Source organism: Chionomys nivalis, chromosome 22, assembly GCF_950005125.1.
Source record: "Chionomys nivalis chromosome 22, mChiNiv1.1, whole genome shotgun sequence".
NCBI lineage: Eukaryota > Metazoa > Chordata > Mammalia > Rodentia > Cricetidae > Chionomys > Chionomys nivalis.
This window is the reverse complement of record NC_080107.1, coordinates 45,735,113-45,752,874: the sequence shown is the minus strand read 5'-3', so window position 1 is coordinate 45,752,874 and position 17,762 is coordinate 45,735,113. Positions and strand designations below refer to the sequence as shown.

The following is a 17,762-nucleotide window of genomic DNA, read 5'->3' as shown; positions in this document are numbered from 1 at the left end:
ATGTTTTCTTCTTGGAGAATTATCTTTAAGAATAAATGAATAAATAAAACAACCAAATAGTGAAAGTCATTGTATTTCCCTTTCTGTCTTGACTACTGGAAATCCTAAAGTCAATGATGGGACATATTACAGTAAGTCTGTCTTTTTGGAAGGAAGGAAGGAAGGAAGGAAGGAAGGAAGGAAGGAAGGAAGGAAGGAAGAAGGGAGGATGGAAGAAAGGAGACAGAGAAGGAGGGTGGGAGGGAGAAGGGAAGGAGGAAGGGAGGGAAGAAGGAAGGAGAGAAAGAAGGAAGAGAAGGAAGGAAAAAGAAAAATACCCAGGTGACTCATCCCACAGTGCTATAGTGAGCACCCACTACATTCTGATAAATCTTAGGTGGGCACGAGGACACAAACCCTAGTGCCCAAGTCCCGCCTAAGCCTGGGACTAACCGCTGCTGGACTCAACCACTCCAGTCCTATAAAGGTGTTTTCCCAATGAGGCTGTCACCCTCAGGACTCACGGTGATTGTGCACACTTGAATGCGCCAAGTTTGGGACTTACCCCCACCTCAGCTCAAACTCCTGCCTCTTCCTCTGGCAAATCAGAAATCAGAAGAAGGGAGCCCCTAAGCGGTGAGGCACAGACAAGGCTGGGGGTGCCCAGGACCTCCCTGATGCCCTGGGGCGCTGCCCTGATCTCTCCTGGGCGCAGCAACATCTTGCTGTGATTACTCTCGCAGTCGGGGGAGGCAGGGTCTGGGAGGGAGGCCCTGCAGTGCACAAGGAACCGAGTTGGGGTGCAGAGAGGCCTGGGCGGGGCCCAAAGCTGCAGACAAGGCTCCCAGCTAATTGGGGCTATAATCGTTCCTCTCGTTTATAGCTTACTCCTGAACCCTTGCCAGGAGGGGCGGTCCCCGCCTACCCCATCCAGGCAGGCGCTAAATAATTAAGCCAAGGGTCTAATCTGCGGGGAAACTCCCTGCGGGCTCCCACTTCCTTAGTTGATTGCTGATATTGGGGCGGGGGTGAAATATGACTAGTTTTACGATCAAAGAAAACAGAGTTCTAAAGTGGGGGGAAACGGGTAAAAAGACGGAGGGGAGGCCCCTTCCAGCTTTCCTTCCCCCGGATTTAGTGGTCCGCTTAAGTTTCTTGAGGCGTGCAGATTAACACGCCCTTCTGTGGGGAGCCTTGAATTTCTCTCTCTCTCTCTCTCTCTCTCTCTCTCTCTCTCTCTCTCTCTCTCTCTCTCTCTCTCTTTCGGCAGTAAACCATTGAGGAAAGACCCAGCCTCAAATCCCTCCCTTGGTCTTTGCGAAGAATCGAAGCCTGAGGACTTTTAAAATAAAACAATCTGTAATAATGAAATTTCCTTTTCCTCTTCCTCCTCCTTTTCCTCCTCTTCGTGGGGAAGGCATCATTTTTCTCCCAGTGGATAATGAGTGGTTAGTGAGAACGGTTTATTTAAAACTCTGTACATCATCACCTTGTCAGGATGGGGGACAGGAGGGGGTGAGGTCTCCGACTTCTTTGTTTCAAGGGTCCATGTGGCGGCCTGCGGTAGGGCCACTGCCTTGGGCCCTTCCTGGGGATTTTTTTTTTCTTTTTCTGAGACAGGGTTTCTCTGTGTAACAGCCCTTCCTGTCCTGGAACTAGCTCTTGTAGACCAGGCTGGCCTCGAACTCACGGAGATCCGCCTGCCTCTGCCTCTGCTTTCCCAGTGCTGGGATTAAAGGTGTGTACCACCACCGCCCGGCTCCTCCTGGAGAATCTTGAGCAGGCTTTGGCAACTGCTTTCTGAATACCCAAACACACCCCCATCTGATCACCCACAATCCTCCCTACCGGTTCCCCACCTTCCCTTTCCCCACTCTTCCTGCCTATGGCCTTCAATACTCAACCCTGTCCCCCCAGATTCCAGATTCCAAAAGGGGTCCCTCCTCTTCCAGGAGGAAACACAGCTCAGCGCATGCGTGCTTTGGCAGCTCTGAAGTCAAGTGGAATCTTGCCGGGAGCTCCTTGGCCCCTGGACTGCTGCTGACTTCCCAGAGTCCACTTCTTCCTCTGCTGAGAATCTCTCTGAGAGAGAGAGCTGTGTTATATGGAGCTGTGGCCGCGGCTGGTCTGATCTGCCCTGTGGTGTGTATCCACTGTCCGGTACCAGCTGCTTTCTGCCCCCTTCCCCTGGCACTCTCAAAAGTCTCTAAATCCCGGGTTCAGTAACCATCAACGGGATTTTGTTGTTTGTGTTTGCTTATTTTGAGACAGGGCCTCACTATGTAGAACACGCCTCTAACTCATAAAGAGTTTGGCCTGTTTCTGCCTCCCCTTGCTGAGACCTAGGGTGTGTGCCACAAAGTCCCACCGAAAGCCTTCTAGAGCTGCCGGGGACAGGCGCGTGCGTACAGAGGAACCTCTGAGCCTGTACTAAAGGAAAACCGAGGAGACAAAAGGTGAGGGGTATAAGCAGCGAAGGGGACTAGGTGGAGGGGCAACTAGCTGGGAGGGTTAGCGTGGGACAGCCCCACAGAGCGCCAGCAGGCTCTACTTGCCCCCAAGCAGAAGCTACAGGCAGTTTTTTTCTTTTTCTTTGCCGTAGTCTTTGTCTTGCTGTGCCTTACTTTCCCCACTGCACCAGAGAGCTCAAGTGACCTTTCCAAATCTCTCGGGGATGTATAGGTATGTAACTCATCCTTATACACCCGAGGCACTGGACATGCACAAGCTCCGCCCTCTGCCTGCTGGGGGCGGAGCAGCCATAACAGTGTGGGGCAGTAACCAGGCAGAGTAGAGGTGCTGGGTTTGAGCCTCTCTGGCATGTGGAAGTCAGGGCCCCAGCTGTCCCGCGTGGGTGCTCCTCTGACGACAGAGCCTCTGCAGGGAACCACGCTGATTTGAAGGAGGTCACACAGAAAGAGCTGGCCTTTAAGAGCTGTGTTGGGTTTGAGGGGAGCAAAGCTTACCCCAGAGACAGCGTCCCGCCAGGAGGCTGGGAATGTGTTCTCCCTCACCGCCCTGCCTAGAGAACAGGAGAACTGACTGGGGCCTGTGGGCCTCGGATCTGGGAGGCAACTGGCAAGTAAGGCTGGATTGCTGTAGAAACTGGCTGCAACAGAGGCCTAGGCCATTGTGGAATAGCCTCAGGAGTCAAGACTGGCCAACTACACACCCATTCCTGTCCTCCAGAGGACTGACCTGCACTGGGCCTTCTGGCTCCACAGGACAGAGAGAGACCCTGTTACTTGGGTTCACCCTAGACGTGGATTCCTGCCCACATTCCGGACAGCCTCAGCCCCAGCCGTCTGGCTCTTGCCAACTGCCTGCTGGATACATTGTAGACTCCCTAGAGTAGAGCCCCATGCCCAGCACCAGCCAGCATGAAATAACTACTAAATGAAGTCATTCCGATTGAAGTGGCCCAGGGAGCTCAGCTAGACAGTATCCAGACAGACCCAGGATCAGATCCATAGAGCCAGCCCCAGTTCCATCACAGCTTGCTTCCCTCTGTCCCTATAGCAGAGGAATGACAAAATCTACACCTGAGTGTCACCTTGTGTCAGCCAGGGCAAGTGTCTGGCAAATACTGGCTGTGCACGGGACTGGTGCCAAGGTCTATTGATTTCTGGAATTCTATGGGACTTGGTCTTCCCACCTGTAAAATAGATATGGGTTTTTCTTTTTGTTATTTGTTTGTTTGGGTTTTTCTCCTAAGGTCTCCTGTAGCCCAGGCTGGCCTTGAACTGGTCCTTTTGTCTCCACCTCCCAAGGGCTGGGGTTACAGGCAGACACCACCATAACCAGGTTTTATGCATTGCTGACGACTGAACGTAGGGCCTCACACATGCTTGGTAAGTGTTCTTCCTACTGAGCCACACTCTCAAGCCCAGACTTAGCAACTCCTGACTACAACCAAACCCAAAGCGTTCCTGGCCATACCACTCTCTCCTTCCCACCTCGGCACCTTCGAGGCTCTCTGACCCTTGTCAATAAGTGTCTCCATCATAGTGTCATTGTGGGCTTGGGTTCCAATCCCTGCCAGCCTGCCTCTCTGCTTCCCCATGTGCCTAAGGAGGCAGCTCACTCCAAGGGAAGAGGGAAAACAGCAGGCTACATATTGGTTCCAGATGTGGCCCTCTCCCAACCCTCTCCGGCAATTTAATTAAGTTCCCCAGACAGCCAGGAGAGGTTCTTAATGATCAGATTTCCCAGCTCACTCCGCTGGCAGCCATGGGCCCACTCTGTCTCCCTGACGGATGGCGACGGGTCCTTCCTGCCCTGAGTCAGCTTGCCAACAGGGCAGGGTACAAAGGACTGATCTTCCCAGGAGCAAATGCCCCTAACCCCAGCTCCTGCCCATTCTTCCTTTCCCCCTCTTGCTGGCTCTTGGCAGGCCAGGTCAGGTCAGGCTTTGTTGAGCAGCCAGAGGGTGCCAGCAGGCCTCTCTCCTGAGCTCTGTACCACCATCACTACCGGGCCCCCCTGCCCCCGGGGATGCCAGGGCTTGAGGCCAAGTAGGCACCAGTGGAACCATTGGGGCCGGAACTCTGGGCCTACTCATCTGCCAGCAGTGGGGCAAACCTCAGAGTCCTGGGCATACCTTCCAGCTCTCTGGGCAGTCTGACCAAAGCACAGATAGCTACAGTCACGCAGAGGTGGATGTGACTTGCTATTTGGATGGGCCAGGCTGGGCCATGTTTCCCACACATGGGCTGGAAGTCAGTCAGCACCCTTGTCTGACAGACCCTGAAGACACCCCTGGATTCTGGAGTGGGGAAGATACTATTCAATCACCCAGTTCATGCATTGCTTGGACAGATAGGCCTTCGGGCTGAGCAAAGGCTAGGGAAATCCCCAGCTCAGAATCCTTGCTCTTCCCTGGCCAGGGACCCTGTGACTCTATGCATGTCACCTCCTGTTCTCCTGGGTTTCTGGGCCCCTAGGGATACAGCTGATGTTGGAGCAGTTGGGGCGCTCAGAGCCTGTGATGTGTCTGGGGATGAGGAAGAGGCCATGGGGCTCCCTCTCAGTGTGCACATTGCAGCCCCAGACTGCCCACTGGGAGCGGAGCCTGGGTCAGCTCAGCCAGAAGTGGCCCTCAGAGCTCCAAGCCACGACCCAGAACCACAGGCTCTTTACAGGGACTGGAGGGCTGAGCAGTTGAAGCTGGATTGGGGTCTCACCTTAGAGAAAGGCTCTGGACAGATGTCCCAGGAGAAGGGTAGGAAATCTCTTCTCGTTTAGCACCCAGTGTGTCATTTTCCCCTATGAGCCCACAGAGGGAACTTATAAATTAGAACCCTCTGTCTCCTGCATTGGGACTGGAGCTGAACAGGGCCAAATGAGCTGGACCTGCTGGTCAGTGGCGCACGGGGTCATAAGTGTGGGGAGGCAGAAGGGACAGAAAGGGGTTGTCAGAGGGTGTGAGCCATTACAGCACTTCAGCGCCGAGCTCATCTGCTCGTGCCTCAGGCCCCAGACAGGCTTAAAGAATGAAGCCGGACCTCTCTGCCATGATGGAACAGTCCTATAGCGGCAGTTATGGCTTTCAAATACTTCACTTGAAGGAAAGAAAGGCTACTAAATCCCCAAGGAAGGGTGTGGAGGGAAAGAAGGGTGGAAAGAGAGGGAGGGGCCTTTGCCCGTTTCCCACTCAGGGCCTTCTAAGGGGCACAGCTGGCTAAGGACCAGCCTCCTGTGAGAGGTCTGATGGACTTGGGATGGGGCCAAGGCGCCACCTGTCCTGGCAGCTGCCCTTCCCAGACACAGGTGAGGGAGCACCAATGAGAGGAAGTGAATTAAATATTGTGTCTGAGAGAGTGAGCCAGTGCACATGTGTGTGTGCGCGTGTGTGTGTGCATAAGAGACTGAATATGAGCGGGAGTATGAATATTCCCATGTACCAGTGTGTCTGTGTGTAAGAGATAGTGCACATGCCCATGATTGAGTCTGACCAGACATAAGAGCAAATGTCTGTGTGTGAGAACCGGTGAAGGAGTGTGAACACCCAAAAGCACACTTGTGTGAGGGAAACAGGACAGAGAGATGAAGCCAGGATGGAAAGTGGCCTCCAAGGAAGTAAATCCAGGTTCTATGCTTACATCCCAGCCTGGCCCCTCACCTTCTAAACCTGCAGAGGTCACCTCTCTCGGAGTCTCTTATCTCCTGGGCTGTGACACACACAGTGTGTATGTGTATATGTGTGTGTGTGTATCCGTAGAGGTGGGTAGGTGTCTTTTTTTTTTTTAATTTATCTTTATTTTATGTGCATTGGTATTTTGCCATGGATGTTGGGTCCCTGGAACTGGAATTACAGACAGTTGTGAGCTGCCATGTGGGTGCTGGGATTTGAACTCAGAACCTCTGAAAGAGCAGCGAGTGCTCCCCACCGCTGAGCCGTCTCTCCAGCCCCAGAGGTGGGTGTCTTCTCAAGGACAGATGAGGGAGCAGTCCACTCTCCACCGAAGGCCTTTCTGTCACCCTATGGAAGCCCTGGGCACCTTCCAATACTGAGGATTGTATCACCCCCGGCTTGCAGGTCCAGAACACAGAGCTCAGGAGCACTGGGGTCACTCGATGAGGTCTGGAAAAGGAGCAAGGTCTAGACAATGTAGGATTGACCTTCAGCCTCAGATGTAGGGATACACAAGGGCTGTTCCTTAGCTTCTGCATATGTCAACTTCAAGTCTCTAGCAGGACTGTGGTGATTGGAACAGAAATGCCCCCACAGATTCATGTGTTTGAACGCTTGGTCAGGAAGGAGCGGCAGTGTTAGGAGGTGTGGCCTTGTTGTAAGAGGTCTGGTCTTGGAGGAAATGTGTTACTAGGGGCGGGCTTTGAGGTCTCAGACGCTCAAGCTAGTTCCACTGTGACTCAAATCTATTCCTGCTGTCTGAAGATCCAGAACTCCAGCACCAGGTCTGCCATGCGCTGCCATGCTTCCTGCCGTGATGATAATGGACTAAACCGGTGAACTATAAGCCGGCCCTAATTAAATGCTTTCCTTTATAAAAGTTGCCATGGCCATGGTATTTCTTCATAGCCATAGAAACCCTAAGACAGCCGGGCGATGGTGGTGCACGCCTTTAATCCCAGCACTCGGGAGGCAGAGGCAGGCAGATCTCTGTGAGTTCGAGACCAGCCTGGTCTACAAGAGCTAGTTCCAGGACAGGCTCCAAAGCCACAGAGAAACCCTGTCTCGAAAAACAAAAACAAAAACAAACAAACAAACAAAAAAAGAAACCCTAAGGCTGTCTGCCGATGTCTGTATGAGCAGGCATTCAAGAGTGTGCACATGGAGCTGGAGAGATGGCTCAGTGGTTAAGAGCACTGTCTGTTCTTCCAGAGCTTCTGAGTTCAATTCCCAGCAACCACGTGATGGCTCACAACCATCTGTAACGAGATCTAGCGCCCTCTTCTGGCATGCGGGCATACATGGAGGCAGAATGTTGTATACATAATAAATAAATCTTTAAAAAAAAAAAGAGTGTGCACATACATGGGCACACGCATGCACACACATAATGGTTTTTAGACATTAAAAATAATTTTTTTTTTTTTGGTTTTTAGACTGAGTCTCATTAGGCTGTTCTGGCTGGCCTGGGACTCGATATGTAGATCAGGATGAGTTTGAACTCACAGAGAACGTCCACTTGTCTCTGTCTCCTGAGTGCTGAGATTAAAGGTGTGGCATTGGTTGTTGTCACTATGGATGGCCAGCTAGAGAGGCTGGTCACTCCTTGTGCTTGTTGACTCTGCCTGTGTCCACCTATGCATGTCCTATGTCTATATCCTGTAGGTCATTTTTACTGATTTATTGATTTTTGAAAGTTCTTTATTATATATTAAGGTTATATGAACATTATTCAGTGTAACCCCTACACTCCCTGAGGAAGTAAGAACGGGGCACAGACCTTTCTAGGGTCTGAGCGTTGTGTTTGTCACTCATTGAGCTGAGGAGTTCTGGAGCTAGGTGGCAGGATGGGGCTTGTCTGGCCAGGCAGAGAGGGAGGGGCAGAGGTGAGGGAAAGAGAGAGAAGGGTCAGAGCTGAAAGGAGGGGCTGTGAGTGAAGTGACAGCGTTAATGGGAGGCAGATGGAGGAAACGGGATTGCCCTTGCTGACAGGAGGGGTCAAGGGGCATAGGACTTTCTGAAGACAGGAGCCTGGGTGACTGGCCAGCAGTGGAGCCTGGCTCCACCGTGTGATGCCTAAGGGCTGTGAAGGGACAAAGGTCAGTTTCTCCCTCCTGCAAGTCTGGACCTCTTAGGGCTCAGGGGTAGAGAGGCTAGAGGGACTCTGAGCCCCTGGAGGACGGTGTGCAGACAGGGGAAGTCTCTAGCCAGCTGTTCTTCACTTGGCAATCTCTGGAACCTCTCTGAGCCAGATTCCCGCTCACGAAAGAGTATAGTGTTATTTATTTAATAGGATCTTTGTTCATGTGTGCCACAGGGTGGGTAGAAGTCAAGGACAACCTGTAGAAGTCTGTTCTCCCCCTCTGCCATGAGGGTCCCAGAGACCACACTCGGGTCATGAGGCTTGGTGGCAAGCCTCCACTCTCTGAGCCATTTCGCTGGCCCAGTCCTTGTTGCTCTACCCTATCTGTCAGCCACTAGTGACATCAAGATGCCTTTGATTGGAGCTAGGACTTTGAGAGACAGGCGAGTGTCAAGTTGTAGATGAAGATATTGAGGCCAGGACCAGAGGGGTTGTAATCTGTCCTCTGAGTTCTTCTGACACTCCTGGGGACCTTCAAGTGACCTTATGTGGAAGAAGGGTCTCGAAGATGTCATGAGGGCATACTGAAGCCACTCTGGATCAGGGCAGCCCCAAATCCAAGAGCTGGAGCTGCTGAGGAAGAAAGGGGTGATTGGACCAAAGGCACAGATCCGAAGCAGGGAGCCACGATGTCCAGTCTGCACGGTGTTGGGTGTGGAACCCAAGGCTCCATGCATCACCTAAGCAGCCTATCAACTGAGCCAACCCCCACCCCCCAAATGCATCTCTGGTTTTTCACATGTATGGATGTTTTGCCTGCATGCATGTCTGTGCACAGCTTTCGTGCCTGGTGCCCACAGAGTCCAGAAGATGGAATCAGAGTAACAGACAGATGGCTGTGAGCCACTACATGGGTGCTGGGAATTGAACCCGGGTCCATAACTGCTGAGCCATCTCTCTAGCCACCCCCACCCCCTTTTTTGAGATAGGATCCTACTATGTAGCCCTAGCTGGCTGGAAACAAAACCTTGGTCCTCTGCAAGGGCAGCCAGTGCCCTTAATTGCCGAGCCAACTCTCCAGCCCCCGGTACAGGTTTTGTTGTTGTTGTTTGTTGGCTGTTATTCCCCGAACAACCCAGTAAATAATCACCGACCTGGCACTTACACTGTCGGGAGCAGAGTCTGTCAGAGCTGATTTGGTGCCCCACAGGAATGGTGTAACACCTACAGAGATGCTACATCATTCTGGATAAGAGACTTGAATGCCCACTTGGTGTTCTGGGGCATCCTAGAACCAAGTCTGAGATACCAACACTTGGGAGGAGGAGGCAAGATAGTTCGGAATACAAGACCAGCTTCAGCTACTCTGTGAGTTCAAGGCCATCTGGGCTACACGAGCTCCTGTCTTAAAAACAAACAAGAAACTTTGTTCCCAGTTGGCCAATTCCTGCCCTGTGGCAGATAGCAGGTGCCAAGCAGAAAGACCACAGACCCCAATTCGGGGTTGGAGCCATGGCATACTGCAACGTCAGGAACACTGACACCTCCCCATAACTACCCTTCTAGAGTCATCAGGGCCTGGCTGCAGGAGTCAAAGTTGCAGCCGCTCCAATTCGTGAAGTGGGGAAGCCGCCTGGTCCCTGTACAGTCCGTTCCGGCTACATCTCCACCTCCCAGCTCAGGGTCCAGGACCCTAGGCAGGTGAGGTTATGTCATTTTACAGACCAGCACTTGAAGGTTCATTGATTCTCTCCAGCGAGAGCTGGCAAAAGTAGGCTGGTTGTTTGGCCAGGGGGCAAGGGACAGAGAATAAAGAATTGTCCCTAGTGTCTGTGGGGAAGAGTCGAGTGCAGGGTCCTCATCGCGCCACGCAGCCTGCATGCAGCGTGGAGACTGAGGTGGTTGCAGCTCTTCCTTAGGGCGTGGCTGCAGGGAGCAGTGTTCTGGCTAGGAACAGGGTCTGAGTCACCTCGGCGGAAGAGGTCACGGACCCCAGCGGAGCTCAGACGCCCTCTAACGGTCACGTGGGGGATCGTAGGGTGGGGCGGAGCCGGGGCTGGGAAGCGCGCCACGAGGTCCTCCCGGGCAGCAGGGGGCACTGTGGCCGCACGTGCGCCCTCACAGGCCCGCGCGGATCGGAAGTAGAAGTGGTAGGGTCACTTCCGGTGCGGAACCGCGGCCTGGGAGGAGGGCTGGGCACCGGCGCGGGGTCTGAACCGGTAGATCGGGAGGAGGTGGCGTGTGGGAGTCGGGACGCGCAGTCGTCGCCATGCCGTTCCTGCACGGTTTCCGCAGGATCATCTTCGAGTACCAGCCCCTGGTGGACGCCATCCTGGGCGCCTTGGGCATCCAAGACCTGGAGCGGCAGGAGCCCCTGGACGAGTGAGTGGCTACGGTCTCCTGTGATTGTCGCGGCGGGAGTTGCGTGACTCCGAGCGCGAGCTCCAGCCCGAGTTGCGCCCGCAGCGTCCTGCAGGGCAGAGGACCCGGGCCTCGGCGCTGCTCCCTGTGCACGGATGCGGGGTGGAGACGAGCTGACTGACCGAGCGCGCTTTCTGCAGACAGCAGGCCTCTGAGAGCGTCTGGGGGAGGAAGCCGGTGTGGTTCTTGTGCCCTGTGCAGGGCTCCCCGGGTATTGGGAGCACTGCGACAGGCGAGCATCCAGACCAGCAGTGTGGTGTGGGATGCAGGGGGTGGGGTGGGGTGGGGCAGAGGAGGGGCATTGGGAGAGCAGCGAGCTGGAATTGCAGACACTGTCAGTCTCACCGGGTTTTTACACCACATCAGCTCTTTCCACTGATGCCTCCTCTGTAAATACAGTGCGAGACTTTTCTAGAACTCCGAGGCAGGGCTGGCGGCTGCACATCAAGGCGCTGCCGCCCTCCCTTGGCGGGGCCTAGCGTATTTCGGAGGGCTGACCCAGATAAGCTTTTTGTATCCGGGCGTTGGTCGAATCTTGGAGCCAACCTGTTGCAAGAGGTCTGGTGGGTGAGATTAGGGAAGGACGAGTGGTGAGCATTGTGGGGAGAGGGTGGCTCTGAAGCTGGAGGTGGCGGGGCCGTTTTCAGAGCTGGGTGCACGGTGTGGAGCAGTCCCCAGGCCCAAGTAGGTGGTGTCGACGAGAAAGGGTTTGGGGCCACTTCCAGGGTGGTGTGAGAGAGAGCTGGACAGAGCCAGCCCTTTGGTACCGAGTCGAGGGATGACCGAAACCTATTTCAGACTTGTGACCAAGAAAACCTCCTGCCTCACGGAGCATGAGCAGTTTTTGAGGGTGATTGTGGCGGGGCACACAGGGTAGAGTGCCTGGTACCCAAGCGTCCCCCACCCCATCTGCTTTGCCTCCGATGTGCAGTCACGCTGCCGCTGAGGAAAGCCGCATCCTGGGCCTCACCGAGCTGCTGGAGCAGAAGGCCCACTCTCCGTTCTACCAGGAAGGTGTGAGCAACGCTTTGCTGAAGATGGCTGAGCTGGGGCTGACTCGGGCAGCTGCTGTCCTTCTGCAGAGTGGGGCCAACCTCAATTTTGAAGGTCAGAGGGATCCCAGAGGGGCCAGAGCTAGGCAGCCAGGCCTGGCCTCTGTTTTTCCTCCTGTCTATGGGGTGACTTCCCCACTCCTGTGGGGTTTCTGGTGTCTCTTAACACCTCTACTCCCACAGAGGGGTGTTGTTTCTGTCATGTGATTGTGTGGTCAAACTTTCCCAGTTTCCAGATTAATCCCACTCCTCTTATGATGAAATTACACTAATTACACTGGCATTGCCCGGAGCCCAAGGGAGGATAATGTTCTGCAACTTTTAGCTGTCTGGCGGGTTTTGCTCAGGACCTGCACATGGGGAAGATGAGCTACACAAGGCATCAGTTACAAGCAGAGTGTTGGCAGAGGCTGCTAGTTCGTCTCCTGGCCACCCTGACTCGAATAATCACACAGAAACTATATTATTTAAATCACTGCCTCTATTATTTTATATTTTACCATTAGGCTTGTGGCCTACCGGCAAGGTTCCAGCTAACAACTCACATCTTTCTCCTCTAGTGGCTCTATAGCGTCTTTGCTTAATCTGTCTAGGCTCTCCTCCTCTATATGCTTGGAACTTCTGCCTTGCTCTATTTTGCTAAGTCACTGGCCAAAACAGCTTTATTCATTAACCAATAAAAGCAAAACAAAGAAGAACTTCCTACACAATTTTCCCTTTTCTGTTTAAATAAAAATGAAGGTTTTAACTTTAACATAGTAAAATTACATATAACAAAACAGGTATCAAGCAAGAATTACAGTTAGAATATTTATATCTACTTTATCTTTTATCATAACTAAGGAAAGCTATAACTCTCTATGCTTCAACTCCATCAAAGACTCCAGGATATAATATTACCTAAGTAAGCAGGAAGTGCATTGTAAGCAACTTCTAAAACTCTAGAATTGACAGAGACATCTCGATGCTTGGACAGTCACCCAAAGTTCTTCTGTAATGTTGGGACATCCATCTTCAGTCTACAGGCCCATGGCATCTAGGAGACTTTTCCATGCATGAAGCAGGAAATTTCAAAGAAAGTTCCACCTATATTGGCAGTTTGTCAGTCACTTTCTTCTGTGTCCTGCAGAATGCCTGGCAGACTCTTTTATGAAGCAGAATCCCCAAAGGGCTGTCTTACCTTCTTCAGGCAGCTTCAGCAGTCATTTTGCTATGGGTTCTGCAAGTCCAGTCAAGCAGTCCAGGCAAGAGCAGTTTTTGCCCAAATGGCTGGCAAACTCCATGAGGAGCCTCTTCAATGCCCATCATCCTCTTGAAGTAGATTGGTACTGCCAGGAGCAGATGTGTATCACTGTCATGAAAAGTGATAAGTTCTTAAAATATTTTAAATACCATATTCTGTAGTCTTTGAAAGGTTTGAAAAATAACTAACATGATACAAGCTTGATTATTATAGATGAGTATCTATCAACTGTATTTCTTATTCATTACATTTTTAAATGAGCTGTACAAACAATACCTTATTCAAGAGCAGAAATATATTGATCTTAAATTTGTATCAATAAACCAAGATCTATACCAATGCAAATCTCTATAGCATATCCCCCTCTAAATATAAACAAACATTTATAAACAATATTTGGGAATTTGGGTGTAGTTCTGCCCAGACTGCTTCCTGCTTTTTGTTGGGCAGAGTAATTTGGGGGGGGGTGGTGTTCACAGTGACCTTTCGGGGGTGGTCTTGGTCCATCAAACCACATTAGTCTAGAAGGAATCCACAGGTTCTCATCCTCTGTAGAAACAAAAGAACCCCTTTTCCAAAGCAACAAATCCTTAGACTCAAATTTTGAAGTCAAAATACCTTTTTGTTGGTTTAGCTTAGCAGCATGTACAATGAAATGTCTTTCTGTACTTAGCTCATTCAGTCAAAAAATTCAAAGAAAACAATAATACACATAATCCAGACTCTGTGTATATTCCATCTTATGTAGCTTATTTTTTTCTTTAATCTATGACTGTCTGTACTCTGTCTTTTTAAAGACTATTTTTTATAACCATTTATTCCTTTTATAACTATCTTTCTCATCTCTCAAGCCTACGTACATTTATCCAACACTGTGACCCATTTAGAGGTCTTTTTTATCTTAATCTGTCTTTATTGCATATCTGTAATAATTTTCTGACCAGGAGCGCTTTTTTTTTTTCTTTTCTTTTTTTTTTTTTTTTTTTTTTTTTTTTGGTTTTTCGAGACAGGGTTTCTCTGTGGTTTTGGAGCCTGTCCTGGAACTAGCTCTTGTAGACCAGGCTGGTCTCGAACTCACAGAGATCCGCCTGCCTCTGCCTCAGGAGCGCTTCTTAAAATGCTGAGTGGCTTAGCTAGGACTAAGGCTGCTTTGCCTTTTGGCTCCGCCCAGCCCAACATGGCGGAGGTCTGTTTGCCACTTTTGCGAGCCGTGCATACTGCCCAGTTCCAGGTATGCAGCAGGTCTATGTTGCGCCATTAAGCAGTTTGTAATGTGCTGCTCACAAACCCTATTCAAGTTCTCGGCCTCCTGAAAGAGCCAGACTTCCTGCTGGAGAATCAGGAAGCAGATTTTTAAAGAAGCTGTGCAGTTTTTGCCACTAAAGCTGAGTCAGGAAACCTCTTATTAAGCCATGTCTCTGCTTTCTGCCAGCAAACAAGCAGCAGCTGCATTAAACTTTGGGGGGTGTGTGTGTGTGTGTGTAGAATTCTTTTCAAGCTCTCTCAGGTTTTTAAGTGGATTTAGTTGACCACATTGGTGCCAGTTGTTGGCAGGGGCCACTAGTTCGTTTCCTAACTGCCCTGACTAGAAATAATCACACAGAAACTATATTATTTAAATCACTGCTTGACCAGTCGCTTAAGTGTATTGCTAGCTAGCTCTTATATCTTAAATTAACCCATTTCTATTATTTAATTATCATGAGGTTTGTGGCCTACCGGCAAGGTTCCAGCTGGCAGCTGCATGGCTTCTCACTCACTCCACCTACGCTCCCCTCCTCTATCTGCTAGGAACTCCCACCTTGCCCTATTTTGCTAAGTCATTGGCCTAAACAGCTTTATTCATTAACCAATAAAAGCAAAACATAGAAGGACTTCCTCTGCCAGCAGGGCTCGTAGGTTCCTTAAACATCAGAGGTGATGGAGGGCCAGCTTCCAGTCCCACCACTGGTTGTCACCAGGAGGTGGACACAGGTAGCACTGCCTACGAGCAGGTGGGAAACCCTGCTGACCCTCACAAAGCCCTACTGCCTTTCATTGAGAAACATGCTCAGAGCTGCAGGCACCTGGGAATCTTGCAAGCAGAAGATGGGGGTCTGTTCCAAAGCCCATCTACAGCCAAGCCTGGTAGAAGGCTGAGGCAGTAGGATCTGTAGTGACCCTGGCTACCTAGCAAGGTCCAGGCCTGAGCACAGCAGCTACTCTGCATGGCCCTGAGAGGAAACAGACAGGAGATGGGGCCAACACGGAGAGGTTGCATGCCCATCAGAACACACCAGGACTGCAGGCCTAGCATCTGCACACTTGAGGTGGCCATACTGGGGAAAGGCTGAGGCTGGTCCCAGGCCTTTTTTTTTTTTTTTTTTTTTTTTTTTTTTTTTTTTTGGTTTTTCGAGACAGGGTTTCTCTGTGGTTTTGGAGCCTGTCCTGGAACTAGCTCTTGTAGACCAGGCTGGTCTCGAACTCACAGAGATCCACCTGCCTCTGCCTCCCGAGTGCTGGGATTAAAGGCGTGCGCCACCACCGCCCGGCAAAACTGGGGTTGCCAGGAATCGAACTTCTGACCTTTAGAAGGGCAGTCAGGATTCTTAACCACTGAGCTATCTCTCGAGCGCTCCAGGCCTTTGAGAATGGACTGACTTCTTCTCTGCCTCCAGACCCCGTTACCTATTATACAGCCCTGCATATCGCTGTCCTGAGAAACCAGCCTGACATGGTGGAATTGCTGGTGCGCCATGGGGCTGACATCAACCGGAGGGACCGGGTAAGAGTCAGGTGCAGTTGGCTTGGATGTGTGTGGTAGATTTATGAACCAGCCTTTCAGGCCCCAGGCCAACATGGCTGCTATCCCCTTTGGCACCAGATTCATGAGAGCAGCCCCTTAGATCTGGCCAGCGAGGAACCCGAACGCCTGCCCTGCCTGCAGCGCCTCTTGGATCTTGGAGCAGATGTTAATGCAGCTGACAAGAACGGTAAGAGCCTCGGTGGGCCCTAGAGGATGGCATAGCCACAGCTGGCACACAGAGGAGGGCGCTAGCCTGCCCGAGTCCAGCGTCCTGGAGAGGTGGCCATTCTCTCCATGCTGCCTAAGAAGACATCTTTGAGAAGTGAGTGTGTGCATGCAAACAGGTGCTGACTTTGCTGGCCTTCTTGTTCCTATTTTTGTGTGGATGAAAAGCCAGAAGCTCTTCCCTCAGCCCTGGGATTCCTGCTTCCCATCTCTGGGCACCCTGACCTCATCCTCCCTCTCCCCCCAGGGAAGACAGCGCTGCTGCATGCTCTGGCCAGTAGCGATGGAGTGCAGATCCACAACACAGACAACATCCGGCTCCTCCTGGAGGGAGGTGAGGGTCTGCTGTCCACAGCAGCTGTCTTCTGCTCTCTACCCCCCCACCCACCCCCACATCCCCCCACAGTTTGGTAAGGACTGCCAGCCAACTCTCGTTTTTGTTCCATGCTTCTTCCAGGGGCAGACGTCAAGGCCACCACCAAAGATGGGGACACTGTTTTCACGTGCATCATCTTCCTGCTTGGTGAGACTGTCTGCGGGGACAAGGAGGAGGCCCCGATGATCAACCGCTTCTGCTTCCAAGTTACACAGCTTCTGCTGGCCCATGGGGCCGACCCCAGTGAGTGTCCAGCCCACGAGTCCCTCACACACATCTGCCTCAAGAGCTTCAAGCTGCACTTCCCCCTTCTGCGCTTCCTGCTGGAGTCTGGGGCCGCCTACAACTGCTCCCTGCATGGTGCATCCTGTTGGTCTGGCTTCAGCCTCATTTTTGAGAGGCTGTGTTCCCACCCGGGCTGTGCTGAGGATGACAGCCATGTTGAGCTTCTGCATAAGGCTGAGACCGTGCTGGACCTCATGGTGACTAGCTCCCAAAGGCTTCAGCTGCCTGAGAACTTCAACATCCACCCAGTGGGTAGCTTGGCAGGGAAGATCCAGGCCCTGCATGCCTCCCTGCGGCAGCTGGAGAGCTACCCACCACCCCTCAAACACCTGTGCCGTGTGGCCATTCGGCTGTGCCTGCGCCCGTGGCCCGTGGACACCAAGGTCAAAGCCCTGCCCCTGCCTGACAGGCTCAAGTGGTACCTGCTCAGTGCGCACAGCGGCACAGAAGACAGCTGCTGATGGATCCTGGGACAGAATGGCCTGGGTTGGCTGAAGCCAAGCTGAGGGTAGACCTGGTACTGTTGGGCAAGCTTTGCCCTTTACTGATACAAAACCACTAGGTTAGTGCCCTGGAGGCCAAGGGCATGGCTGCCTCCAGGGAGACAACTCGCCTCCTCCCTCAGCACTCGCAAGTCCACCACAATGGAGGAGCTGGTGTGGAACGGGACACAGCTGCCCCCAATCAGGAGCTGATAGGCCATTTGCAGAAGCAGGGAAGCAGAGGCCAGGCCCCTCAGAGCCTTGGCAGCTGATTGATCCTGGGGGAGGCATATGCCTGGGTCTCAGGGACCAGCACCAAAACCCTGGGCCATCCAGTATAGCCATACTCTTTGGGCCACAGGCTTTGAAGGGCAAGAGGGGGCACTGAGGCCACTACAGTGGTGGTGGGCTTCTGCTTAGGGCCCTGCCCGAGCCTTTAGTGCTTAGGCACTGTGGTCGGTGGCAGCTCTGCTCATGCCACATCCACATCTCGGGGGCTGTGTCATGAGCACAATGGAACTGTCTGTTTCAAGGCCTGGCTTGTAAGGGGCTCTCAGAGCATGTCGCTGAGCCCTTGCAAGACCTCAAGTCAGCTTGGCCTTGCGAGTGAGCAGAGATGACGAAATATATTTATAAGATTAACTTGGTGTCCTTGTGTATCAGTGGTGTTGACTGACACCTGTCCCCACACAGCACCA

The 17,762-nt window shown here is 52.2% G+C and overlaps 1 protein-coding gene across 1 annotated transcript; it reads left to right on the top strand.

The window, feature by feature from the left end:
• The first annotated feature begins 10,370 nt into the window (after window positions 1-10,370).
• Asb6 (ankyrin repeat and SOCS box containing 6) lies at window positions 10,371-17,702 on the top strand. Its single transcript, XM_057754889.1, has 6 exons — window positions 10,371-10,577; window positions 11,548-11,723; window positions 15,569-15,675; window positions 15,775-15,883; window positions 16,169-16,255; window positions 16,379-17,702. Exons 1-6 carry the CDS (start codon window positions 10,465-10,467, stop codon window positions 17,041-17,043), a joined length of 1,257 nt encoding a protein of 418 aa, XP_057610872.1. The 5' UTR covers window positions 10,371-10,464; the 3' UTR covers window positions 17,044-17,702.
• Window positions 17,703-17,762: the final 60 nt, after the last annotated feature.

Bases quoted from the DNA above. Each gene is read 5' to 3' on its own strand.
- Asb6 (XM_057754889.1), top strand. From the start codon at position 10,465: ATGCCGTTCCTGCACGGTTTCCGCAGGATCATCTTCGAGTACCAGCCC. The intron at 10,578-11,547 runs GTGAGTGGCTAC...TCCGATGTGCAG, and splicing joins CGGCAGGAGCCCCTGGACGA to TCACGCTGCCGCTGAGGAAA. The intron at 15,884-16,168 runs GTAAGAGCCTCG...CTCTCCCCCCAG, and splicing joins TAATGCAGCTGACAAGAACG to GGAAGACAGCGCTGCTGCAT.